General features: G+C 39.4%; 1 protein-coding gene across 1 annotated transcript in view; it reads left to right on the forward strand.

Annotated features, from left to right (window-relative positions):
* Pde1c (phosphodiesterase 1C) overlaps window positions 1-24,838 on the forward strand; it is a 92,268-nt gene that overhangs the window by 16,414 nt on the left and 51,016 nt on the right. The window contains exons 6-12 of the mRNA XM_032906437.1: window positions 3,950-4,050; window positions 5,701-5,829; window positions 11,259-11,360; window positions 12,424-12,544; window positions 15,598-15,679; window positions 18,845-18,965; window positions 21,679-21,854. Coding sequence (XP_032762328.1) covers window positions 3,950-4,050; window positions 5,701-5,829; window positions 11,259-11,360; window positions 12,424-12,544; window positions 15,598-15,679; window positions 18,845-18,965; window positions 21,679-21,854 — 832 coding nt within the window. The remainder of the gene's footprint in view (window positions 1-3,949; window positions 4,051-5,700; window positions 5,830-11,258; window positions 11,361-12,423; window positions 12,545-15,597; window positions 15,680-18,844; window positions 18,966-21,678; window positions 21,855-24,838) is intronic.

The following is a 24,838-nucleotide window of genomic DNA, read 5'->3' on the forward strand; positions in this document are numbered from 1 at the left end:
TGTCTGTTTCCTTCAGATTTCCTCTGTTGTACACAATTCTTCTCACCCACCCACATACCTAAGCACACAGCTTTTTTGAGCCACACATGCCACAGTCCAAAATATACCACCTCCTGGTGTCAAGGAAGCTCTATCAGTGAATTGTCTGTAACAGATGAATTTGGAAGACAAGAAAAAAAATCAGTCAGGTAATTCTAGGACAAAAATGCCTTTGGAACTTCAGTTTCTGATCGCTTATATTTTGACTTAAAATCTCTGCATTTACAGTAGTTAAGTTGGAAACGACAAGGAAATTTGAGTTATATTAAATATGAATCCCAATATTCCTCATAATGTCTTCTTCCACCTTTTCTGTTTTGACTCTTACCAAGGATGCCATCGTTATCACCCAGGGAGTGTTTAGTACTGGTGCAGTGTTGGGAGGCTGTGCATAAGCTGTTGTTCTCTTGACTATAACTTCTTTTTATCCATACCTATCGTACATTCAGTTCTAACTCCCATGGCTTCTACTTCCGTGCTATTCACACATGTTCTAAGAACCTTTCATTCTTCCTCTCTATTCAGACAAATGTTCTTTCTAGAGTATTGGGCTGGCTCTGCTGCTCTCTGGGACATAAACACTACTGACTGTTGAATTGGTTTGCAGACCTCATTCACTCTGGCTTTTAATGCCTGATGTTTCAGAACCCCTAGTCTGTCCTGTTGCTCACTCAGGCCAGGAACTAATTCCTTGGCTCAAGTGGACATGTCTTCTGAAAGTCCTCCTCCATGTCACTCTCTCCCCATCACTGAGGCTCATCTTTGATGTCTGGACTTTGTGAAACTGTTTTATGTCCCTCCCCTTTTCTTCCAGATATCATTTTCCCTGCTTCTTATCCCCAAGCCAGTAAGTGTGCTGATCATTGCAAGGCTCTGACTTTAGTTTCTAAAGTACAGGTTAGGTTTTGCTCTGTGCCTGTTTGATCCCTTGCTGTTTGGGTTTATGAGAAGCTAAGTGATAACTAAGAATAGCTGATGGTGTGTCCGGGTGGGAAGGAAGTGTGTCTGATATTTGTAATGTGGGAAGTATTCTTTTGTAGGGTTTTCTGCTGCCTAGACTACTAATGTTTTTGTGACTTGGATTTACTTAAGTTTTATGATAATTTCCTACCCACCATCATATTTTAAAACATGACATTGACTTTGTATGGCTCTAGAATAAGACTTGTATACAGGGAATGGCTCAAAAATAGATACATGACAATAGGGTGTTAGGGAAGCAAAGGTATCAGTATAGAGAGGTGCAGAGGTGTAAGCCTGTAATTCTAGCACTCAGGAGGCTAAGAAAGAAAGATTGCTGTGGGTTCAGAGCCAGACTAGATGACATAGTGAGTTTGAACTTTGGTGTGAGACCCTTTATCAAGAAAAAAGAAAAAATGTGATATATGTTGACAATATCAAGAAGAGGTGTAGATGATGTTAAACATACATAAGTTTACACAAAATTAAATAAATATAGAATATAGATAATTGAAATTAAACCTAAAGTATGGCTTGGCACATGACCAATTGTGTAACTTTCAGTGCAGCTGCCCAACTAGTTTCTTCATGGATGTGTAAAGATACATGAGTTTCTACATTTAAGAAGAGGATACAGGGGCCTGAGAGATGGCTCAATGGTGAAGAGCATGGGGTGCTCTTCCAGAGGACCCAGGTTATTTCTGGCATCTGTATGATGACTCACAATCTCTGTAATTCAGTCTGATGGCCTCTTCTTGCTTCTATGGGAAGAACGTGCATGTGCTGTACAAACATACATGCAGGAAAAATGACATGTGCCACTGTGTGTACCTGTGAGGAAGTCCCCTTTGTGGGTCTCAGAGATGGAACTCTTGTTCTTAGGCTTAGCAGCATGCACTTTCACTGTGCATCTGCATAGCCTTTTCATCTCATTTCAGTATTTTTTTCTAAGTCTCTGTTTTCCTTCCCTCTTTCCTTCCTTTCTCTCTTTCTTTCTTCCTTCCTTTCTCTCTTTTTCTTTCTCTTCTTTCTTTCTTTCTTTCTTTCTTTCTTTCTTTCTTTCTTTCTTCCATTCTCCCTTCTTTCCTTTTTATTTATTTTTATTCCTTGAATCTCTGTTTGTAATTTTCAGGGGAATTTTTAGTAGGTAAAAGATAGTATTTTTTCGGAATTTCATGCTACAAATTACTAGAAATGTTTTTTAAAACCTAACTGTCCCCCCGCCCCTTATTCTTTACCTTAACGAAGTCATTTTTTCATAGATTGCAATAATTTTCAGTATTTTCCTTAGTTAGCAACCAAAATTAACAATCATTTGAAAGAAATACTTAAAGTGGAGAACTACAAAATGTGTATGATTATTATTAACCACTTCATATGAACATAAGCCATGCAAATATGTCTCATGTACTCACTGTGTGCTTTTTTTCTAAGTTGGGTGATTTGAGTTCCCACTTTGTCTCCTACCAGCCCTCTGAAAACTTGACTTCCTTTTGTTTAAAGTGAAGTGGAACCATAAAAATACTCAAAGTGCATTAGTTACTCTTCTGATTCTTTGACAAAACAACCAGAGTCAACTTAAAGAGCCAGTTTTTTGGCTTATTGTTCTTGGGGGTGAGTCCACGAGAGCAGAGCAGAGGCACAGCAGCAAGCCCCAGAGCAGCCAGAAATGATGCAAGTCTTTAAACTCTTGAAGCTCACCTCCACTGACTACTTCCTCCCAGACCTTCCCAAACAAGGCCACTCCTCCCAAACATTTCCAACAGTGCCACCAACTGGAGACTAAGTACAAATCAAACTACACAGGACACAGAGTGGAGATGATAAAGTTTTACAGCTCTCTGTGGATTCACAGTTGTCACATATGTTTTGACAGCCATGGTGTCTGTAACTATACAATGCATTCAATTTGGGTTCTATAGAAATGCCAACTTCATATGTCATTGTTCATATTTAATTGCTTTATATCACATCTGATCAAGAAATTGTAATAAGCTGAAACCAATCAAGAGGGCTTGGAATAACCATAAAGAATGTGGTAAACATCAATTCAACCAGTGATGTAATTGAGCAGAGAGTATGAGTGGGTGTCCTATGAGTCCTGAAGGTTATTCTGTCTATACTGGGATGTCAGCAAGGGGAACACAGGGTACAAAGGGGTACATCTGCAAGTCATGGGGTCCATTCAGTGGGACTCAGTTAAGGGAATATCCAAGAACAGAGTTTTTTTTAAGCCCCTATGTATATCAGGATTATCTGGGAGACTTGATAGAGTAAAGATTACTGAGCCATAATTTATAGAGTCTGATCCACTGGGATTAGGTAGAGCCAGAGAATTTGCTTATATTTGTAGAAACTTCCAGATGTTGCTAGTTCTCCTACTTTGGGACAGACTTCAGAAACTATTGAACCATGGGTTTGATTAGAATCATGCCCTGCAAACATCAGTTTACACAAGGAAGAAAAGTGTCTTTTCTCTACACATGTGTCTATGCACACCATAGAGGACATTTCTCCCATAGTCAGACATTAGTGTTTTTTACACTTAGTGCTTGATATTGTGTTAAATATTTAATGATGTCTGTATAAAAAAGAGAGAGTATTGTGTTGATTTTTTTTCTCAGTGGAAGGGGAAGGTGAGAAAGAGGAAAGGAAAGAGAAATAAGGATTTTATTTTAAAGTTGGAGGACTATATGGTGAGGACATTTAAAAGTGCTTCATGTTGACTGTCACTGCCTTTCTGGAAACTCAGATCAGAGAAAAAGTTCTCTCACATGTTGTGTACACACCACAAGTTCACAGTCTCCTCTATGAGGAAAAGCCCATACTACTTCTTGATTGGTGGTAGTTAACAGCTGCAGGGTAGAAGGCAGAAGTGTGGGTGTATTGTATGCGTGCTGAAAGGTCTGAAGAAGAGAGGTGATCTGATTGCCATGAATCTCCCTTTCAGAACTGGCTGACAGAGCTGGAGATCTTTGCAATAATCTTCTCGGCTGCCATCCATGACTATGAACATACTGGAACTACCAACAATTTCCACATTCAGACTCGGTGAGGGTTGAAATGTTTGTAAAACAGGCAGAAGGGGGCAGGGATATAATTTTAGATGACAATGAGGTATGCGCCTGTCATTTTCCTTTTATGTGGTAGCTCTATGTTGAATTTAGGAAAGTTTAATTTATAAACAAGATACAAGCCTGGGCAGCTTCATTGAACACACACCATTTAAAAAGAAAACTACCTGCTGCTATTTCTCATATTTTATTCAGATCTGAAGTGGGTCCCCCTTTCTTCACTATGGTAATGTTTGCTCATTATTTATGTATGTTCTGTTCCTACCCTACCGGTTTCTAATGGGTGTGGTACAGGTGCATAGAGCCCCAGGTGTCATGTAAATGATGTCACTAAGCTCAGATAATCATTGAAGAGCTTCTGTTATGTTAACAATACTGATGCTTTCTTACCCTCTGGTCTCTGACCATCTGGTGGGATATTACTCTCTTGCTCAATGCTCTCATTTCTTTCCTTCTCATCCCATGACATAGAGAAGATAATATTTTCTGTGCTGTGGTTAGAAGAGGGAGTGGAAGTAAAGTAAAGGACTTAAGCTATTCTTTTCACTCCTTACTGCTTCTCCCCAAGTAGAGTGGTCTGGGCTGCTCGAAGCATATTTTTGTCATCTGTTTCAAGTTCTTTAAATTTAGGTAGATCCCCAGAAGACTAGATAGAAACTTAGAGAACAGAGACCACAATGATTCATACTTGCCTAAGGAAGAGGGGTGGGTAGGACAATTGCCAGAAGCTTGTTTGGAGACTCAGAACAAATCCAGTCAACCCACGGAAAACCTATAAATCGCAGGAGGTAAATAGGAGTTTAATGCCACAAAGTAGACATCTCCCAATATCGAACTTTGGAATGGAATTAAAATATTGACACATTGGTCCTCAGCAAAGCTTTGTCCAGTTCACCTGAGCACAAGCCATCCCTGTTTAGAAAACTGTGGCTAGACCCCTTCTCCTTTGATAGACAAAGTGTTAAGCCTAAGACTTTGAAGGTATTCTAGACTTAGGCCATGGTTTGGTTAACAGTAGGTAGACCTTATCTTCAGGAGTATCAGTCTTGTTATCAGAAGGACTGTTACTTCCACTATAGTCCTGTGACGTTGCTCTGGAGCTCTGACACTTCTTATCTATAGCCACGGTGCCCTTTCTGAGAAAAAAAGTGAAATGTGACACTTCTATAGAAAAGCAATTTAAGATCAAGTTATGGAGGCAGCGTGCAGATAGTAGTCATGAGGTGATATCTACTTTGAGAATTACAACTAAAATAAATTCACCAGGGGATTCAATGAATTAAACGCAAATTTAAAGATTAAAGCTATTCTAAAAATACTAAGGAAGTTTAACACACTGACATTTTAAGAAGTCACTCTTGTGACTGGTGCAGGTAATTGAGGTCTGGCTCTAAAGCAGGTTTCAGCATGCTCAGGCTGGGTATCACACATGGCACATCCACATATTTCTAGTAAAGTGCCTTACTTGTATCTACTGATAATGTGTGATGTTAGTTTGTGCTTTTGGTGATCCAAAAGATCATTTCTAAACACAGGAAAGAGTGACAGCACACCATAACCTGTCAGAGTAAGCCAAAGGGATCTCAGCTATGTCTCATCCTGAAGGAGTTTGTGTGTCTCTGTTCAGGTCGGATCCAGCTATCCTGTACAATGACAGATCTGTACTGGAGAACCACCACTTGAGTGCAGCCTACCGTCTTCTCCAGGAAGATGAAGAGATGAATATTCTGGTCAACCTCTCAAAGGATGACTGGAGGTAATATGAGGTGACAGATTTGGAAGCCACAAAGGGGAATGTGGACAGATGGGGTGTGCTGCTGCTGAGGAAAGATACCTCATCTAAGCTTAACTCTGCTCTCTCACAAAAAGCCCCAAAGCTTGCTAACGTGGCCTATCACATCTTTATGAAGAGTAGATGTACCACTTCTGGCTTTAGTTTTGTTTTTATATTTTCTTTTTTTGTTTGGATACAATTTTGTCCAAAAACAAGTGGTATTCTATTTTTTTTCTGGTGTGATCTTCCGCTTCCTTTGCTCTTTCTGTCCCCAGTTGGTCAGAGCAGCTGAACTTCTGCAGCCTGGAATAAGACAGATCTGTTGACCTTAAAGCACATCCACACACAAACACAGGCATCCTTGTTTGTCTTTAACCCTGCATTATAGGTGATTGTGTATAAATAATAGGACCACAAATAATAGGATTAGCTTAAATCATTTGAATATAATCTCTGACTAATATATTATAAAACCAAGTGATTCAAATCACATGGGTGAGTTAATGTAAACACAGTCAAATTAGTCCCTTGAAAATAAGTTTACTGAGGTGTATTTGTGCATTCACTGTCTATACCTGTGCCTCTTTGTATCTCAAAGAAATAAAATATTAAGAAGACACGTAAAGCATCCTGTATTTGAGATATCAGAGCATCTTAGTGGAAATACATAAACACAGTAACTGTGGGAAGCTAGAGTAAGAATAGTAATTTCATGAGAGCAGAAATAACCATCTCACTGAAGAAACCCATAAAATTGAAAACAACAGAAAATGTTGAATATCTAATAGCTAGTTCTTTGAACTAATATCTGACATCTAGTTATAGAACTAATATCTAGTTCTTTGAAAAAGCAACAAAATTGATAAGCATCTAACATAACTGAGCTAGAATATATATTACCACTATCAGAGTCTATGTATTTCAAATATGTAAGAATATATAAGAAAATATAATAATACTTCACATGTTTGATAGTTTTGATTAAAACGAGAAATATTTTGCAAAATAAAGTTTATAAAACCTCACCTAAGACATAGCAGATAATTTAAATATTACTATATCTATTAAAACAGTTGAGGTTCCAGTCAAAAATCTTTACAGGAGGAATCTTCCGTCTTCATGTGTTCTCTCTAACAAAGTCTTTTTCAAAACAGAAAAAAGAGATCATAACAGTATTATCTATAAATTATCTGTAAACTTTTAAAAGAAGCAATTACTTTCTAGTTCATTTCTAATCCACATAATTTTAAACACCATACATTTATGAAACAATCACAAAAAGAATATTGGGGACCAGTAGACCCCAATGAACATAAATACATCAATCCTTGTTAAGTATTTACATTTAAAATAGTGTTATAAGAAGATCCTGATGTGGGTAGTATGGCTAGATTTGTATCAGTCAATTGAGCCACACTGAGCCCTGATATTTCTTTGTAGAATATTCAAGATCTTTCTATGAATCTGTTTTTAGTTGAAGCTAACTTATAAAAGAGTGGACCCAGTAAAGCAGACTGTTATTCCTAATAGAAGCAGGCCAAATCTGAGGAGCCAATGGTTATACCAAATGCAATAAAGACTCCCCCCTCTCCCAGATAAGATCAAATTCTCTCCTCCTTCCTGAACCTTGAGTCTGTTGAGGCTTTTGACTTAATTATATCATTAGCCCCAAATGCATCATGACCCTAGTCTTTTTAATTTTCATAAATATTGAAGTTAATTTCAAGGCTGAGGATGTAGCTCAATTGGTAGAATTTTTGCCTAGCATTGAAGAAGCCCTGGATTTGGTACTTAGTCCTGTATAAAATTGAATTTATAGCGCATATATGTAGTCCCAGCACTAAGAAACTGGACACAGAAGCTCTCTTCTACTACACCAGCACCATGCCTGCCTGCCTATCTGCTGCCATACTTTCTAACGTGATGGTCAAGCACTCTAAGCCTCCAGAACTGTGAGCAGCAAATTAAATACTTCATTTTATAAAAAAAAAAAAAGAAAAGAAAAGAAAAAAAAAGAAACTGGACACAGAAGGATGAAAATTTCAAGTTTGTCTACCCCTACGTAGAGAGGTCACAGCCAGTTGGGTACAGGAAGCACTGTCTTACAAACAAGTGGAAATTTTATAATGAAATTTTCATATATATGTTTGTGGGGTGTGTGTATGTGTGTGTGTGTGTGTGTGTGTGTGTGTGTCTGTCTGTCTGTCTGTCTGTCTGTCTGTCTGTGTTTATAACATCAAAGAACCCTGACAACTAGGGAGAATTTATCCTGAGACCTCAAGGTTAATTTAGCACTCAGAAATAAATAAAATAATTCACCATATTAAAAGCAAATGAGCAAGCAAAGAAAGCTAAATGTTTTTGTTACACACCTATAATACCATCACCCTGGAGACTGAGGCAGGAGGATCCAGAGCTGGAATCCAGACTGAGTTATTTCAGGCTAGCAAGTGCCATCGAGTAAGACATTTATTTAAAAAGCTATAAGCAAGCAAACAAGCAAGCAAAAAGAAACAAAAACAAACCCACAAAATATCTACAAAAAATAAAGAACATGGTCATTTCACTGGGTATATCCTCAAAACTTGAAAAACATCATTACTTATCAAATATGAACTCTCTTCAAATAAGAAACAAAAGAGAGCATACAGCATCTCCAGAGAGATACAGGGCACCTGGGTAGCATCAGTGTTCATGGTAAAATGCTGAACTTTCCTCTGAAGTCTGGGAACAAGATTAGGATGCCTAATCTTATATTAAATTGTATAACATGTTTCTGTTAACAAATGAAATCTTAAGACTATTATTGCAGCTACTAAACCTGTAAATGAATTGCATAAGGCTAATAAAGATGAAGTTAATGTAAAAACATGATAGGCTAGCAGCTAGCCATTAGAAAATTACATTTAAAATTTCTGAAGTCAGTGTGAAGACTTCTAGGAAAACTAAAAACAAAACAAGTATATGACTCATCTCTCCTACTCCTGAACGTACCTTTGAAATACATGAGAATAGCACTGAGACACCTGCACACTACTCTTTATCTGAGACCATGTTCATAAGAGTCAAGCTACGATTCATCTAGACATCCATCTTGGTGGGAAGGGAGGGCATGCATGCCACAGCGCACCATGTTCGCTTCTTCCCCCACGGGAATCAAGCTCAGGTAATTAGACTTGGTGGCAAGTGCCTTCAGCCACTGAGCCATCTTGTTAGCTCCTATGGTGGAGTTTTATTCAGCCACAAAGAAGAATGAAATATCTACTCAGAAAAGTAGATATTAGACTTTTCTCCAGTCTACAGAATCTAGATTAAATAAATACATACATGACATAAAAGTAGAATGATGTCTCCTTCGAGAGAGGAGGGAAGAGCAACAAGGGGAAAATAATCTAAGAGCAATGACAATCATGTACATAGGACCATACTGAAAGCTGTCACTTTGTATACTAATTAAAAGTCCTTTAGTGTGAAGGTCAGAGGTCAATGTTAAATCTCCTCCTCCATAGAGCTCTACTGTGCTCCAGCTTTTTGATTTTTTTAAGTCAGCAGCCTTCCTTGAACCTGTGAAGTTCACTTAGTAGTACTGTCTGGACAGCAAGCCTTGAGGATCCTCTTGACCTGCTCCCTCTTCCCTCAGTGCTAGGTTACAAACATGTCTTGTTACACTCAGCACACAGATCCTTCTGTTTGCCTGCCAAGCACTGTACCACTGAGAAATCTCTCCAGATTCTTCACTCCTTGATTCTTGACAAAGGTGTTATGTCACATCAATGGGGAAAGTATCTCCAGCAAATGGTGTTAAGACAATTGGTTATCTATGGAAAATAGTTAACTTTGACTCTTACCTCAAACTATACTCAAAACTCAACTCAAACTTTCTCATAAAACAGAGCACAAAACCTAGGTAGGCTGAAATAGGTTAACTGGGAAAGTTTCAGACTGAAGAATAGAACATAGCTCCTTGATTCAGAATGCCTACCACTGGGTTGCAACCAGTGGTAGGCATCCTGGGTTTGTTCCCAACATGGTGGTAACAGTGGCAAGAATATTACATCACGGCACAGCAATACCTTCAGGACATGTGGTGTTCTTAGAACACCAAAGGTGAAAATCATATTTAAAAAATAATAAATTTGACTTAATGAAAATTAAACTGTTTAGAATTGATATAATTGATGTAATTAAACTTTTTGGAACTGATATAAACTACAAAACCAGAAAAGTGTGTATACTGTGCATATTCTACTGCAGTTTGTATCCAGAAGCATAATGTACCTTGACAATTCAGGAATAAGTAAGACCTTATTTTAAAACTTGAAAATAATTGAAACATGGTTTTCTAAGAATTGATATTCAAATGGTCAAAGTACATGAAAGATATTCGCCAATAGTAATTGGTCAAAAATTCAAATTAAAATCACACTGAGACACCACTGCATACACAGTAGAAGGCCAGAGTTAAAAGCTAACAGCGGGCAAGGAAAAAAAGCTAGAACTTTAACACACTTGTCAAATATGTGATGCTAAACAGTCATTCTGCAAAGGGTTGGCAGAGGTTTACACAGTTAAATGCTCAGGAGCCCAACATGACAGCCGTTGCACTTCTGGATATCTGCTCTAAAGCACTGAGGCCAGGTCCATATAGAGAGGAGCACACAGATACTCAGAGAAGATTTATTGTGCTCACTCTAAACACGTGTGGAATAAACCACATAGCTGTCAGCTGCTAAACGGATGCCCATCTGAGAAACAAACCCTTTAACTCACATTTCAGCACCACGGTAACTTTCCCTGTAGCTTAATTCTCCAAATGACAGATAGATCATATTCTGTTCTAAACATTCATTTTATTTGTATATTGTATGTGTTCGTGTGTGTGTGTGTGTGTGTGTGTGTGTGTGTGTGTGTGTGTGTGCGCACGCGCGCATGCTCAGGCTCATGAGTAAAATAGGTAAGAGGTGATCTAACTGATGTGGTTGCTTAGAATTGAACTCAGCTCTGCAAGAATATTAAATGCTCTTAACCACTGAGCAAGATCTCTATCCCTGGTATCATATTCTTCTTTTTTTTTTTTTTAATTTATATGATTTTACACACTGTTGTTGTGTTCAGACGCACCGGAAGAGGTCATCAGATCCCATTACAGATGGTTGGGAGCCACCATGTGATTGCCGGGAATTGAACTCAGGACCTCTAGAACAGTCAGTGCTCTTAACCTCTGAGCCATCTCTCCAGCCCCCTGTATTATATTCTTAATAAATCATTCTTTAGTTCTTACCACTGTAAAGACTAACATTAGATTTGAAATGTCTGAAACAATTAACTGATTTTGACCAAATGTTGCAAAACTAACTTGGATTTTTGTTTTCTTTGCTTTCATGCCTTTTCTCCACGGGTGTCCCCAAAAGGGAGTTTCGAACTTTGGTAATCGAGATGGTAATGGCCACAGATATGTCCTGTCATTTCCAACAAATCAAAGCCATGAAGACAGCCCTGCAGCAACCAGAAGCGTGAGTTGTGTGACATCATGTTCTCACAGGGCTTTGAACTCAAATCTGAACATGTTATATGTAGATAACATATCACCTTCAGGTTAACAGTTGGGTTAACTCAGAAAGTAGTCATGTCTGGGACACAGAGCTTGAACATCATACAGCATCTCCCAATAAGTTACAGGCTTATGAGAGTAAATAGAAGACATGGTGCCAGTTTGCCCCAATTAGCATCATTTCCCTGTTAGTAATTAAATGATCAAAGATAACTAAAGAAGGTACTGTTTAAGCCACCCAATTAGACAAGATGGATGAAGCAAAGAAGTGCAGGCCAACAGGAGCCGAATGCAGATCTCTCCTGAGAGACACAGCCAGAATACAGCAAATACAGAGGCGAATGCCAGCAGCAAACCACTGAACTGAGAACAGGACCCCCATTGAAGGAATCAGAGAAAGGATTAGAAGAGCTTGAAGGGGCTCGAGACCCCATATGAACAACAATGCCAACCAACCAGAGCTTCCAGGGACTAAGCCACTACCTAAAGACTATACATGGACTGACCCTGGACTCTGACCTCATAGGTAGCAATGAATAGCCTAGTAAGAGCACCAGTGTAAGGGTAAGCCCTGAGTCCTGCTAAGACTGAACCCCCAGTGAATGTGATTGTTGGGGGCAGGGCGGGAATTGGGGGGAGGATGGGGAAGGGAACTTATAGAAGGGGAGGGGGAGGGGTTAGGGGGATGTTGGCCCGGAAACCGGGAAATGGAATAACAATCGAAATGTAAATAAGAAATACTCAAGTTAATAAAAAAAAAAAAAAAGTACTGTTTAGATTTTTTTAATCTGGCTGAAAAATGCAGAAATGCAGAAGAAAATAGGTTAAATGAGAAGTGCCTTGTTCAGTAAATGCTGAAATGTTCATTCATGAACATCGTGGCAGTCCTTAGAAGCAAATAGTTGTTTCCTCGACTCAGTATCAAGTGAGTTTGATGAGGGTAAACGGAGGGGATTTTAAAGATGTTTGAACTCCAGTGTTTGAAGTGTGTGGTGACCACGTGCTTGCCTGTGTTGGGGTTGCAGAATTGAAAAGCCGAAAGCCTTATCCCTCATGCTGCACACAGCAGACATCAGTCATCCTGCGAAAGCATGGGACTTGCACCACCGCTGGACCATGTCTCTCCTGGAGGAGTTCTTTAGACAGGTACCTTGTGTCTTGCTGGTATTGGATACTTTGAGTATCAAATATTTTGGCACCTCTTTGGCAAGGACCATAGAGGACATTGTTATTCCTCTAGGGGCGGGTGGGGGGGCTTTCTCACAGTTGTTTTATTTCTGTATATGCAATGTTTGAATTTTATCTGAATTCTGATTCTCAGGACATTGTGAAATGCATTCTGTCTTTGGTGTTTCTGCTTAGATGAAGAAAAGTGTTTCCTTGTGGCAGTCTCTTGTCTGTCATTTTAATCCCCTAACCCCTTTTTAGCCTAATGAGTTACCAAAAAGGTTATTTTGACTCATATCTCTTTTTTTGTCTTTTTTATCTGGGGGTGGGATGGGTTGTCTCTTTTGATGGATGAGCTATGACACAATGTTTCAAAACAAAGATGTGGCAAATTGGAGTCAAGAAATCACCAGGAATTATTGTTCAAGTGCATTTAAATGTAGCTGCATCTTCAATCCAGAGTCATGTGATCTATAAGAACAGACAGTCTTGAATGAGCTTACATTGCTTTAAGACAAATGCAAATATGTACATATAACAGAATGAGATAACCAAAACAAGTGCACAGCACCAAGACCGAGGTCTTCAGGCTTAGGGTTGGTTCTCTGGTCTGACACAGCTGCTGGCCTCCCCTTGACAAGAGCTGCTACACAGACACCTGGTTTAAGACATGAGACCTCAGGTCAGTCTATGCAGATTATACACTTAAGTTACTCTTAGTTCATATTAGTAAATGAACTCAGCTCATTCTTGTTCATTCATAAAGGGGAGAATACAACATGGGTTTTGAGGACCCTAGCCCCCATATATCAATACTCACTATCACATGTCCCCATTATTCCCTCAACTGACTTAGGATAGGCTTTTTCTCTGAGCCTTAGTTCATTATCTGCTGCTATAATACCATACCTGAGGCAGGATAATTTATAAACAATAGAGATTTACTTAAATCATGGCTTTGGAACCTAGGAACCCATTAGCCTACATCTGCACCCATTGCAGCTCCCTGTTGCATCTTAACAGGGTAGGAGCATCACAGGGCAACTGTGCTAACTCTGGTCTTTCTACTTTAAAGTTACTGACACCTTCAAGGGGTATTAACTAATGTAATCATGTAATCATGAGAGAGCCATTCTCATGATCTTATATTATCCATTTTACCTCCCAAAGGCTTTGCCTCTAAATACTATTAACATATGACTTTGAGAATTAAGTCTCCATCACATTAGCTGTGGAACATAGTAGTTATCCTGGGCTTGGGACATAAAATGATGCTGACACTCTTACTTTTACTATGCTTGTTTGAATGGGAAAATAACAGCACAATAATTTCTGTATGTATTTTTTTTCTAATTGCACATAGTCTGCCAGTAAGTAGGGCTGGAGTTAACAGTCACAAAACCCTGAAACTGTCCATTGGAGATTTGATTCCAATTGGTTTGGTGCCCAGACTAATAAGATCACCCTTTTGATTATCTCGCCTTTTGCATTGTATGAGATTTGTTTTTTAAGAAACAGAAAAGGTTTGGATGAATATTCTTAAGAACCTTTCAGCATCAAATATCCTGTGTTCTTTTCAAGTGTCAATACCAGTGGGAGACCAAGTCACCAACACATTTTATATTCAGTCATTGTCATCGTGGTCTACCTTATTCATTGTGTCAGTTAAATACCTTATATTTTATATGTAATTTTTAAATATGTGATTCCCCATTGGACTGACAGTTGTTTCTATTTCTATTTCTTTCTATGCATTAGAACTTTTATTCCATAAATGCTGATTTTTATGTTATTGGATTCTTGGCTCTTTGTAGGTATTAGGCCCTCATAGCATGTGATCAGTACAAAGCCTCCTCTTAGAAATCTACCTCATGCTTCTGCTAGACTCCTTATCTGACCCCTTGGTGACATTAATTAGAAATAAGTATCCAGGTGTTGAGACAGTGTTTAAGTTTTTGAGTGCTACTAGTCTGTTGATAATGTTCATTATAATTACAGCATGCCAGCTAGAACAAATTCTCTCCATGTTTCTCCAAGCTTACTTTAAATATGGTTATCTTGATGGCAAAAATAATTCTTTAAGTAGTTCTTTTATTGGCTTATATGTATTTTTATCATTTGGTCTCATGATAAGCCCTTCATTTAACAGAATGAAATTTGTGAAATAGCACAGGACAGGGACTTTACTAGGACCATACACCCACAGCAGCAAAACAAGGCAGGATTCAAGCATAGAGGGTAGCCATTATCCTGAGCGAGTTTCTTCCTATGGGGGAAAAAAAAGAAGGAAGAACATAATCCACTGACAGACATGAGGTATACTCTTCTCCTTCCTTTGGACCTCACAAAGATTGAACTTCTGCTTCATGTTTTTAAAGGCTACCTCCAACAGTAGTTAGACATCCCATAGTGCTTATCCCATAGTGCTTGTATTAGAGTAGTGCTTTCTAGTTCCCTCAAAACTCTTTTGGCCAAACAATTATGCTGTGTTGTTTTCTAATTCCTGGCTCTTTCTAGTCCACTTTTTATGACAGACTAAGCATTAGGACTGCAAATACAGAAACACTTACTCCCGTTGTGTGTGGCTTTAGGTGATGTTAGAGGACAAAGCCACATCAGTTAAGTTTGATTTTCCTGTTGGCTCACCACTGGGGGTTCAGTGGCTAGAAGAAGGCCATAGGTAGCTACAGGAAAACTGTGGGAAACACAGCCATTCTGACTGTGATGTTGGCTCGAGGACACGGACACATGGACTGCTGCCTAGTTTTCCCTGGGGAACCTATTGCTACCCAGTGAAACTTTCTTTGGGACAGCATGAGCCTTTGCATTCAGGGGGAATGATTGTTCTCCGGAAGCCACCACTACTTGGGGTCTTTTGTTTAAAGAAGCAGGCCCCCCAGGACTTATTACACAATGTAATAGCAATCATTAAAATAAAAATAAGTGGCCTAAGTGGTTGCTGGGGTTGTAAATAGAATCTGAGCAGCTCAGCACACTGTTCTTTTGTTCACCATGACCTTCCATTTTTCTAGGGTGACCGAGAAGCTGAGCTGGGGCTGCCATTTTCTCCTCTGTGTGACCGAAAGTCAACCATGGTTGCTCAGTCACAAGTGGGTAGGTATTTGCCAGCAGATTGGAAGGGACATCAGAGGATACATATGGTCAGAACCACTGGGCTTGGGGATCCCAGCTGGGGCTCTGGTTCACTGTTCCTAGTCTTTGGCAGGGTAGAGTTCTATATTTCTCTCTAGACTCTGACTGGTTCTAGAAGAGATTACACAGAGACATTCTGGGGTTCCCATCATTCCTGCTGAAAGGAAAGGGAGCTTCAACTTCCTGAGGTGATGGCCGTGCCTACCGTTGTTAGGAAGCCTGTTTTGCTTCAGCTGCCATTGTGCTTCAGTAAGAGAAGTTGTCTCACCACCATGCTTCTTCTGTCCACACTCAGGACTGTCCTTCCAAGGAGGATGCTTTCAAATTGTTTTGGTTTCTTTATTCCTGTTCTTCCAAAAAAAAAAGGAGAGAGAGAGAGAGAGAGAGAGAGAGAGAGAGAGAGAGAGAGAGAAAAGAGAGGAGGAGGAGGAGGAAGAAGAAGGAGGAGGAAGAAGAAGGAGGAGGAGGAGGAGGAGGAAGAGGAGGAAAAAGAGGAGGAGGAGGAAGAGGAGGAGGAAGAGGAGGAGGAGGAGGAAGAGGAGGAAGAAGAGAAGGAGGAGAAGAAAAAGGTAAAGGAAATGGAAAAGGAAAAGGAAAAGGAAAAAGAATCACTATAACAATGCATTACCAAAACCCTCAGCTGTGGGAGAGGAAACCAGTGTCACACATAAATAAATGGCATGAGTGAACTCTACTTTTGAAGAGTCTGTTATCACACAAATAATCAATTTACTAAGGAATCACTGCCTTTTCTTGTACATTTTGGGAGCAGAGCTAGGGTCTCAGATACTCTAGGCTAGGTATAAATAGGCCATTTCGCTAAAGTTAACCTTGAGCCCAGGCTAAACATGAACTGACTACAAGGATCTTGGCTTCCTGACCTTCCTATCTTTGGATCCCAAGTGCTAAGATTAAAAATGTGTGCTACCATGCCTGGCCTCTGCTTCAACTTTATGGACCATTCACTGTTGTGTTTCATCATGATGTGTCTTGGGTTCGTGTTAGGTACTAGGTACTGCTAATATTAAAATGGATGCTATAAAGTAAAAATGAAATGAAACGAGGCTAATTATACATGGTACTTGCTCTCAAATATATTATTAAACCAGTATTAGACAGTGGGTGAGATGTTAGGAAAACAAAATGTGTTTAGAGAATGATGGGTGTTAAGGTTGACTTCTCAACTTTTACAATGGAATACAAAGACAGTGTATAAGCCTTCAGATGTGGGTAGTCCACACGGAGTTTAGTAAGTAGTCATATGCGAGCTATATCTGAGGAAGTATTCAAGCAGTGCCTAAGTAGGTTGTAATAGATATTGGTGCATGTTAGCAGTGGCTTAGTGGTGGATAAAATAACACTGCAGATGGGAGCTAGAGAGATTAAAGCTGCTTAACATGGTCAGGGAATTCTTAGTAGCTCCAGCATGGCAGGGAAAGGGGGTAGGGAATTACTCACAGAGAGACATTATAGAGAGAATCAGGCAAGGATTTTACATCGCACCAAGAATAACATATGCTTATACTTTCCTGTAGGAAATGGAGGCATATCCAAAGAATCCTGTGTGTCATCAAATACTGCCATTTGAGCTCACAATTAAATTGCAGTGAACTGCAAAACAAATTATGTTAAAAGTATTACTCGATCAGATGAACAGTTCTTCTTTTGTGGGTTACATTACAGGATGTTTAGCATCCTTCTCTGCTGAGTATCATCAGCACCAGTAGCACTATCTCCTTAGTAACTGTGAAAACTAAATACTTTTTTCTGCATTTCCAGATACCCACTCAGAGGAGTGGGCAGTGTCTCCCTTGGTTGGTATTTAATTTCCTTCCTTACATGTGACTATGATGAGTTAGTGCCAGTGTGTGTTTATTTTCACTCAGTGAATCACAAATACTCGTCTAGTTTTCTTTTCTTCATGTATGTGTGTGCGGGGGGGGTTATTATTAACATAATCACTGTATGTCAGCTTTTACTATCTCCTCAGTATAGCCATTTTAAAAGGTATTTCATTAATGAGCCTAACCCAGTGTCTAGCCCTTTTCTTCTAACTCTTCCCATCTGGTTCAACCTCCTGTATCTCAGGTCCTCATCTTACAGTCCCTCCTCTGTCTTCTCTCATTTCTTCAGCTTTGCTGCCTCCTGGAAAAATCCCCTTAGAGCCACCCTGCCCATTGTGTTGTGCTATGCGTGCCTTTGGTACCCAGGTTACAACAGCTCAGTTTCTTACATTCTGTTTGAACTGTTGCAGTCACTCTAACAAGATTTTCCTCCCTCACTCTTTCCTACTTACTCGCTGCATAAACCATATCAAAGAAAACTTGAATATATCAGCACGAAGACACATGGACATCTTCAGACCAGCCTACTACTCCTCTGATTCTAAACCCCAGGAGCTGCCTTCCATAAACTATGAATGACTGGCCTCTTCAAACCTCTTTTGTCCCCCCAGGTCCAATGCATTCCTTACACATAGTCATTCCTCAGAGTCCTCTTGTGTGCTTTCCCACCTCAGAAACTTCCTCTACCCAGAGTGAATAGCCATATCTCTCTGGCTACCCATCCCTCAGCATCCAGCTCAAACATCACAACCACCACACAATTGTTCACTGGTCTCTATGGGAGCAAAATGTCTCCTCTCCATTCACTTCTGTTTCTTTTCTAGGAGTCTTCTTCTTCTGAGCTTCTCCTTTGGCCCTTCAGAAACTCTAGGGGTCATTTCTGTGCACATTAAATCTTACCTATAAATTCCCTGTGGGCTGTTCCATTGAATTATTCATCTTCAGCATTTTACAAAACCCATCACAGTGCTTATTACATAGCAGGTATTAAATTGTATGTTTGAGCATTAAATTGAATCACTATTGAAAAGTCCTGAGGAAATTATATAGGGGAAAAGAAACTGACTCATGACATTCAATAACAATGAAGCCCACTAGCTCTTGGCTGATTTGGAGCTCCTATGTAGATGTGGTGTTTGTTTGCTTGGTTGGGTGTTTGTTTGTTTGTTTGTTTGTTTGTTTGTTTGTTTGTTTTAAGGAAAGACTACTTGGTTTCTAGTGGAAAATCTGGGCTGGTCCCTGTTAGCATATAGCTATCTGAGTCACTGTGGCTTCTCTGTAGGTTTTATTGACTTCATTGTGGAACCCACCTTCACTGTGCTCACGGATATGACTGAGAAGATTGTGAGTCCATTAATTGATGAAACCTCCCAGACTGGCGGGACAGGCCAGAGGCGATCAAGGTCAGTTGGGAAAGTTTGAAACCTGGGTGGAAATGGAAAGCTCTCGTTGTATGGTATCACAGTGAGCTGTACCTCTTTTACTTCTTACAAGGGACATGTCTAACTCCTTTTCTTTCAGAGGATTTGGGATGAAGCTGTGTTCTCTAGGATGACCCATAACAGGTGGCCCAAGGTCAGAGCAGAATGCCCCCACTCTGAAACCATTGTTTCTACCAGCACTGATGATTATCCTTCTCCTGTTGGGTGCAGTCAGCCCCTGCTCCTGATTCTCTAGATGATCATGCTTTGGATCAGATTTCTTAGGAGAAATGAGGCTGGCTATTATCTCTAAGTTCAGGAAGAAAGTAGAGCGCAGATTTTAAAAGATATATAATGAAACACCTCAAATTTAAGCATTTTCAAGTGCCATGGGTCATAGCATAAGGCATACAGATATCAGCATAGAACAGAGTAGAAGTCATGCTATATGGCCTGTGATCAGGCTTAAAATCCTGACTCCATTAACTTGTGGAGCCACTTACAAGTCAACTCACTGCCCTACTTTCATTCCCTCTGTCAAGACATTGACAAAATCAACTATAATGGAAGGTCTAGTCATTTTATAATTCCTGGTTATGGTCTTGCATTGTGATGAAGTCAAGGCAGGAACTTGACACAGCAGGTCACATCCATACTCAAGAGTAAAGAAAATCAATGCATGTATATTTATTCCAGTTCACTTTTCCTTTTTCCTTTTTGTTTATACAGTCCAAGACTCAAGCATATGGAAGCCCCAAGCGGACTCCATCTTCCCACATCAAATTAATGTAATCAAAATAAACTCCCTCATACATGTCCACAAACAAGCAAAATGATGAACTTGACCTACATAATTCCTTGTTGAGACTTTTCCCAGTTGATAGAACACACTGCACATCATTATTAATGTTCGAAATAGGATCATAAAGTAGCCCTGCAGGAAATTATAATTTTATATAGAAAATGTTGAGGACAAAAATGGGTGTAGAATACAGACAATTAGATAAGTCATAAGGCATTAACTTTCACAATTTTAATGGATGAAAAGACTAGCTACACCAAACATCACTTGTAAGAGATGCTGAGAATTTTGGATGTTATTGCTTGTAGCTGCCTCTGCTGAGAGCTATTTGATAACATGGTTTGTACCTATGTCAGGCAGCCGGAGGGCTCATCTTACTTGTCAATTTCTCTAATAAAGGGAGAAGAGAACAGACATTGGATTTCTGTATTGACTTTTCAAGAAGTACTACAACCCTGCAGGTGCCAACCTATAAATGTATTGGAAAAGCGGGCAGAAAAAAATGTTTAATATCCCTGATTTTAATCTATTCACACTAATAACATCCTGGCAAGTAGGACATACCTTCAGCAACAAAGTGTACTTTGGGCTATAATAGTCCAATACCTAAGTTTATTATATTGCTCTATATGGTTTGTGTGGCGATGCTTAAATAAATTAATAAAACACTTATGTTTATGGATGCTTAATTTACAAAATTCATTTTGTAGCAATTGTTTAGTTGCTATATGAGCAGTTCAACTAAAGATGCTTAAGATGAATGAGCACCTACAATGGATCTGCATTGAAGAAACTAAAAATGAGGACAGAAGCCCTTGTTAACATACTTCCTTAGCTCTTCAAGTACTGGCTAAAACAAATGCTAGCAATCCTTTATTATCATTCACTGGATCTGATACCTTATCTAGCTACTTAGGAATATACAATAATTCATCAGAAAGTGCTACACTCTGATATTTATAATATGCCTCCCCATTTAAAGCACAAAGAAGAATTGATATTAAATTAGATCCTAGCTAGGGTATGGTCATCCACCATCCCTAAGAAGCATAGGAGAATCATCACTTTTCATAAGCTTGTGGAACTGAAATTAGAGGAATTCTAAAGACCAAAAAATGGCTCAGTAGATAAAGGGACTCATCATCAAGCCTGATGATCCACGTGTGATCCCTAGGACATACATGATCAAAAAGAAGATGCCTCTTAGATATCGTTCTGACTTCCACATATGTGCCCTGGCATGTGTAGATAGATAGATAGATAGATAGATAGATAGATAGATAGATAGATACATACATACATACATACATACATATATACATAGATACATAGATACATAGATAAAATGTAATAACTATAACATTAAAGGAATCTTGAGTCCAGGAAGAGGATAAACTGGTGAACAAGTATCAATTTGCTGACTAACCTGGAAAAGTGGTCCGTGTGATTAGCAGACTGAGGTACCTTGGAGCAGATAAAACTCTCAAGTTTAAATTTTTTCATTTGAGAAACCAAAACAGATCAAATAAATGCCAGGGGATCCTCATTACCAGAAAAAAAAAAAAAAAAAAAAAAAAAAAAAAAAAGAATGCCCATGCAGTATTGAAGGAAGTAAGGATTACTGTGACACATGAACAGAATGCTCATGTAGCATAGAAGGAATTAAAGAATACTGTGACACATGAACTTGCAGTGTTTTTTTTTTCCTGCTAAAACACCGAATTTTTCATATTTTATGTGAAACAGAATCTCTACAAACTCTAAGGCCAGGGAGGCTCACAATGCTAACTCAGCAAATCCTACTTAGCGTTCTGTGGCCTCTCTCACTGCTTGCATTCTTGCATGCTGCAGATGCTGGCACTCATCTTTGAAATGATTTCTTTTGTTCCCCAGTTTGAACAACATCAACTCATCAGATGCAAAGCGATCAGGTGTCAAGAGTTCTGGGTCAGAAGGAAGTGCTCCCATCAACAATTCAGTCATCCCTGTTGACTACAAGAGTTTTAAAGCCACTTGGACCGAGGTGGTGCAGATCAATCGGGAGCGGTGGCGAGCCAAGGTTCCCAAAGGTAATGTGCTCTTCAGGAAGAATCGTCTACAATTATCCAGAAAAACTCAGTACTCACTTGCCAAGCAAGTGGCTGCCTTCTATGATTTATGGTCTCTTTAAGTATGGCACTTTACTCCAGGGACTGGGTACTGAATACTGAGTACTCCCATGTGACAATTCTCATTCTCTTGAACACTGAGTGTGTAACAGGATATGACTGGTCTCCAAGCCAATTCTCCCTTTCTGCAACACAGCTAAACTTCTTTGTCTAGTGTGGAGCTCTGCAGGGACGGGGTTAGTACTTTTTGGTCTCTGCTAGGCTACCTTGTTTTACATTTCATGTCAGCTGCCACAACTGTAAATCCTTTCTGCCCTTTCCTTGGTCAATAGCTACTGTCTGCTGTGTTAGGGTATGAGAAGCATTAGACTTCTTCCAGGAACTTCTTGTCATAGGAATGGTTTTCTTCTTCTCATTTCCAACCATGGAACTGACTGATGGGTTTTTTGTTATGTTTTGTTTTTGTTGTTTTGTTTGGGAAGTGATAATAACTTGTAATGAAACTGAATTTTCCTGAAGCAAATTTCTTCAAAGTTCAGACCAGAAAGCTGTGACTCTTGTTACCATGCACAGAAAAGTAGAAAAATTCATGCTTTGGGGTCTTTAGTTCATATATTCACATTTGTTTTTTATTACTGAACATGATTGACACATACAACACAATCACACTGTTAGGGTGGAGAGGCACATGCATATAAGAGGCACAAGCCTGAATAAGAATCTATGGTGCTAGATCTCAGGGAGGCTCAAAGATGTGAATTGGTTCTTGATGTTCGGTGATGGGCTGATGGCAGTGGACTTTGCAGAGATGAGCCTTCAGTAGCAGTCAGTGTCTCCTGTCACCTGCTGTATGCCATCCATTTTCTAGATTGAATACCAGTGTCAAACGATATCATGGATATCCCCATCCTCTGGGTTCATAGGAAAGGGCTCTTATGTTAGACTTTGATAGAATGCTTGAGAATTCAGTACATGACCTTGTACATGTCAACATGCCTGAGCCCCAAACCCTCAGAGCAGCCAAGATTTTTTGAGATTTTGTCCACAAATAGTACCTGCATTGTTTATCTGCCTGTGTCAGCACATGTGGAGAGAAGGTAGGATGGTTGATGCTTTGGGAAATACTCTGTTACTATAACAAAAATATTTGATACTCATTAATTTTACAAAGAATCAAGAGAATGGTATTGGCATCTAGCCTGCTTACTTCATGGCAGATGGCATCACATGAAGAGCCAGTGTGCAAATTTGAATCTCTATTCCCATAATCTCACTAACATGATTGTGAAGTCCCTACTAGATCTGACCTAGTCCTGATTACATCCCAGAGTTCCCACTTCCAATCAGCATTTAAATTCAAGGATTGGGGTTTTGATGAATGAAAACTAGGGAACAACTCTAAGTACTAGCATTAGAGTTATGGATTCTGCAGAACCCACACTGGATAGATAGAAATATTTCAAATGCCAGACACTGACTCACCATCAAAATCCTGAAAAAAAAAATCAGGTAAGGCAAGGAGTTTAGATTTATAGTGTTCTTGGGGCATTACTAGAACACTATCTTTTGGGGACAGATGTTGTATCCTGAGCTATGGAAGAAGCCAACATCTGTTCTATATTTTAATTGTAGGCACTGAGGGTCTATTCAAAAGCTTCAAGTATTTAAATCCTCTGTGTTGGCAGGCTACTGCACCATTGGAAGAACATTCTTCCATGATCATTATACCTGAACATCCAATTTCTGACAACACACAATTTAAGGAGGTCATTCAAAATCATTTGTTTGCAATTATCTTGGTTACTGAAATTACCTTCTGAATCAATCACCTAGGGAAACATTAGATGGCTTCTTCTCCAAAGAATAACTGGTCCTTTCAAAAGGACAAATAAACACCCCATCATTGTAAAATGCACTAACTTTGCAGGTAGAGATACAGAAACTATTTTAAGCAGCATGAAAGGACTTGTCCCTAACCTTGCTTGTGGCCTTTGGGAAGACATCCAGTAGGTAGAATTTGAAGGACACTGGGATTTGTTTCAGAATGTCAGCAATAGAAACAGGAGGGATGAAGAAGATTCCCACATAGTAACACTTATAAAGGAAGCTTCATGGTGGTATGTATTTGTAATCCAGTGATGGGGAGCAGAGACTGCTCATTTGAGTTCACCACTCAGTCAGCGTAGCCCACCTGAAGAACGATATGTAGGTCAGTGAGAGACCCTGTCTTGGGGTGGGGGTAGGTAGTACTTGAGGAAAACACACACATATACAAACACACAGATGTGTACATACATACAAAAGAAAAAAGAAAATATGCACATGCAAACGAAAGGAACAAGGCCCAGCCCCTAGGTTATAGATATCTAGGGGCATGTAGCTTAGCTATGGGGGCCATATCTAGTTAGCAGGGAAATGGAGAACTGAATCCCTACTTGTACAGTCTTATGCTTTGAGGTTCTTTGAGACTCCATTCTGGATGTGGTCATTCAAAATAAGATCTCAGAGTTAGCCCTGAGCACTGAAGAACATATGGAGAGTACTAAGGAGCAAATCCGACCTAGTTTGTGATTGGTAAGAGGGAGCTGCTATTTAAATACATTACAGAGGAGGGTTGGCCATGTGTGGCAGGATTAAAACACTGGCTGTGATGTTGTCAACTCAACTCAGCTCACACTTCAATCTCCAAGTTATGCTGTTCATGTATCTACTGACATGAAGAAGTTTGGTTTGCAGTTACATTGGTAGTGGTCAGTCTGAGTAAATGATCCCTAGCTGTTTTCCTCATTGTCTTTTTTTAAATCCCAAAGGACTTTGATTTTGAGACAAGCTGCCTTCCATGGACCTTTGAACACATATTATTAGGAAATGGGATAAAGTTTGGGTGATGTTGTCCAATCTGAGTTACAAAGTTATATAGACCAGAATCTACATTTGTTTGGAAA

This window comes from Rattus rattus, chromosome 6 (genome assembly GCF_011064425.1).
Source record: "Rattus rattus isolate New Zealand chromosome 6, Rrattus_CSIRO_v1, whole genome shotgun sequence".
Classification (NCBI taxonomy): Eukaryota; Metazoa; Chordata; class Mammalia; order Rodentia; family Muridae; genus Rattus; species Rattus rattus.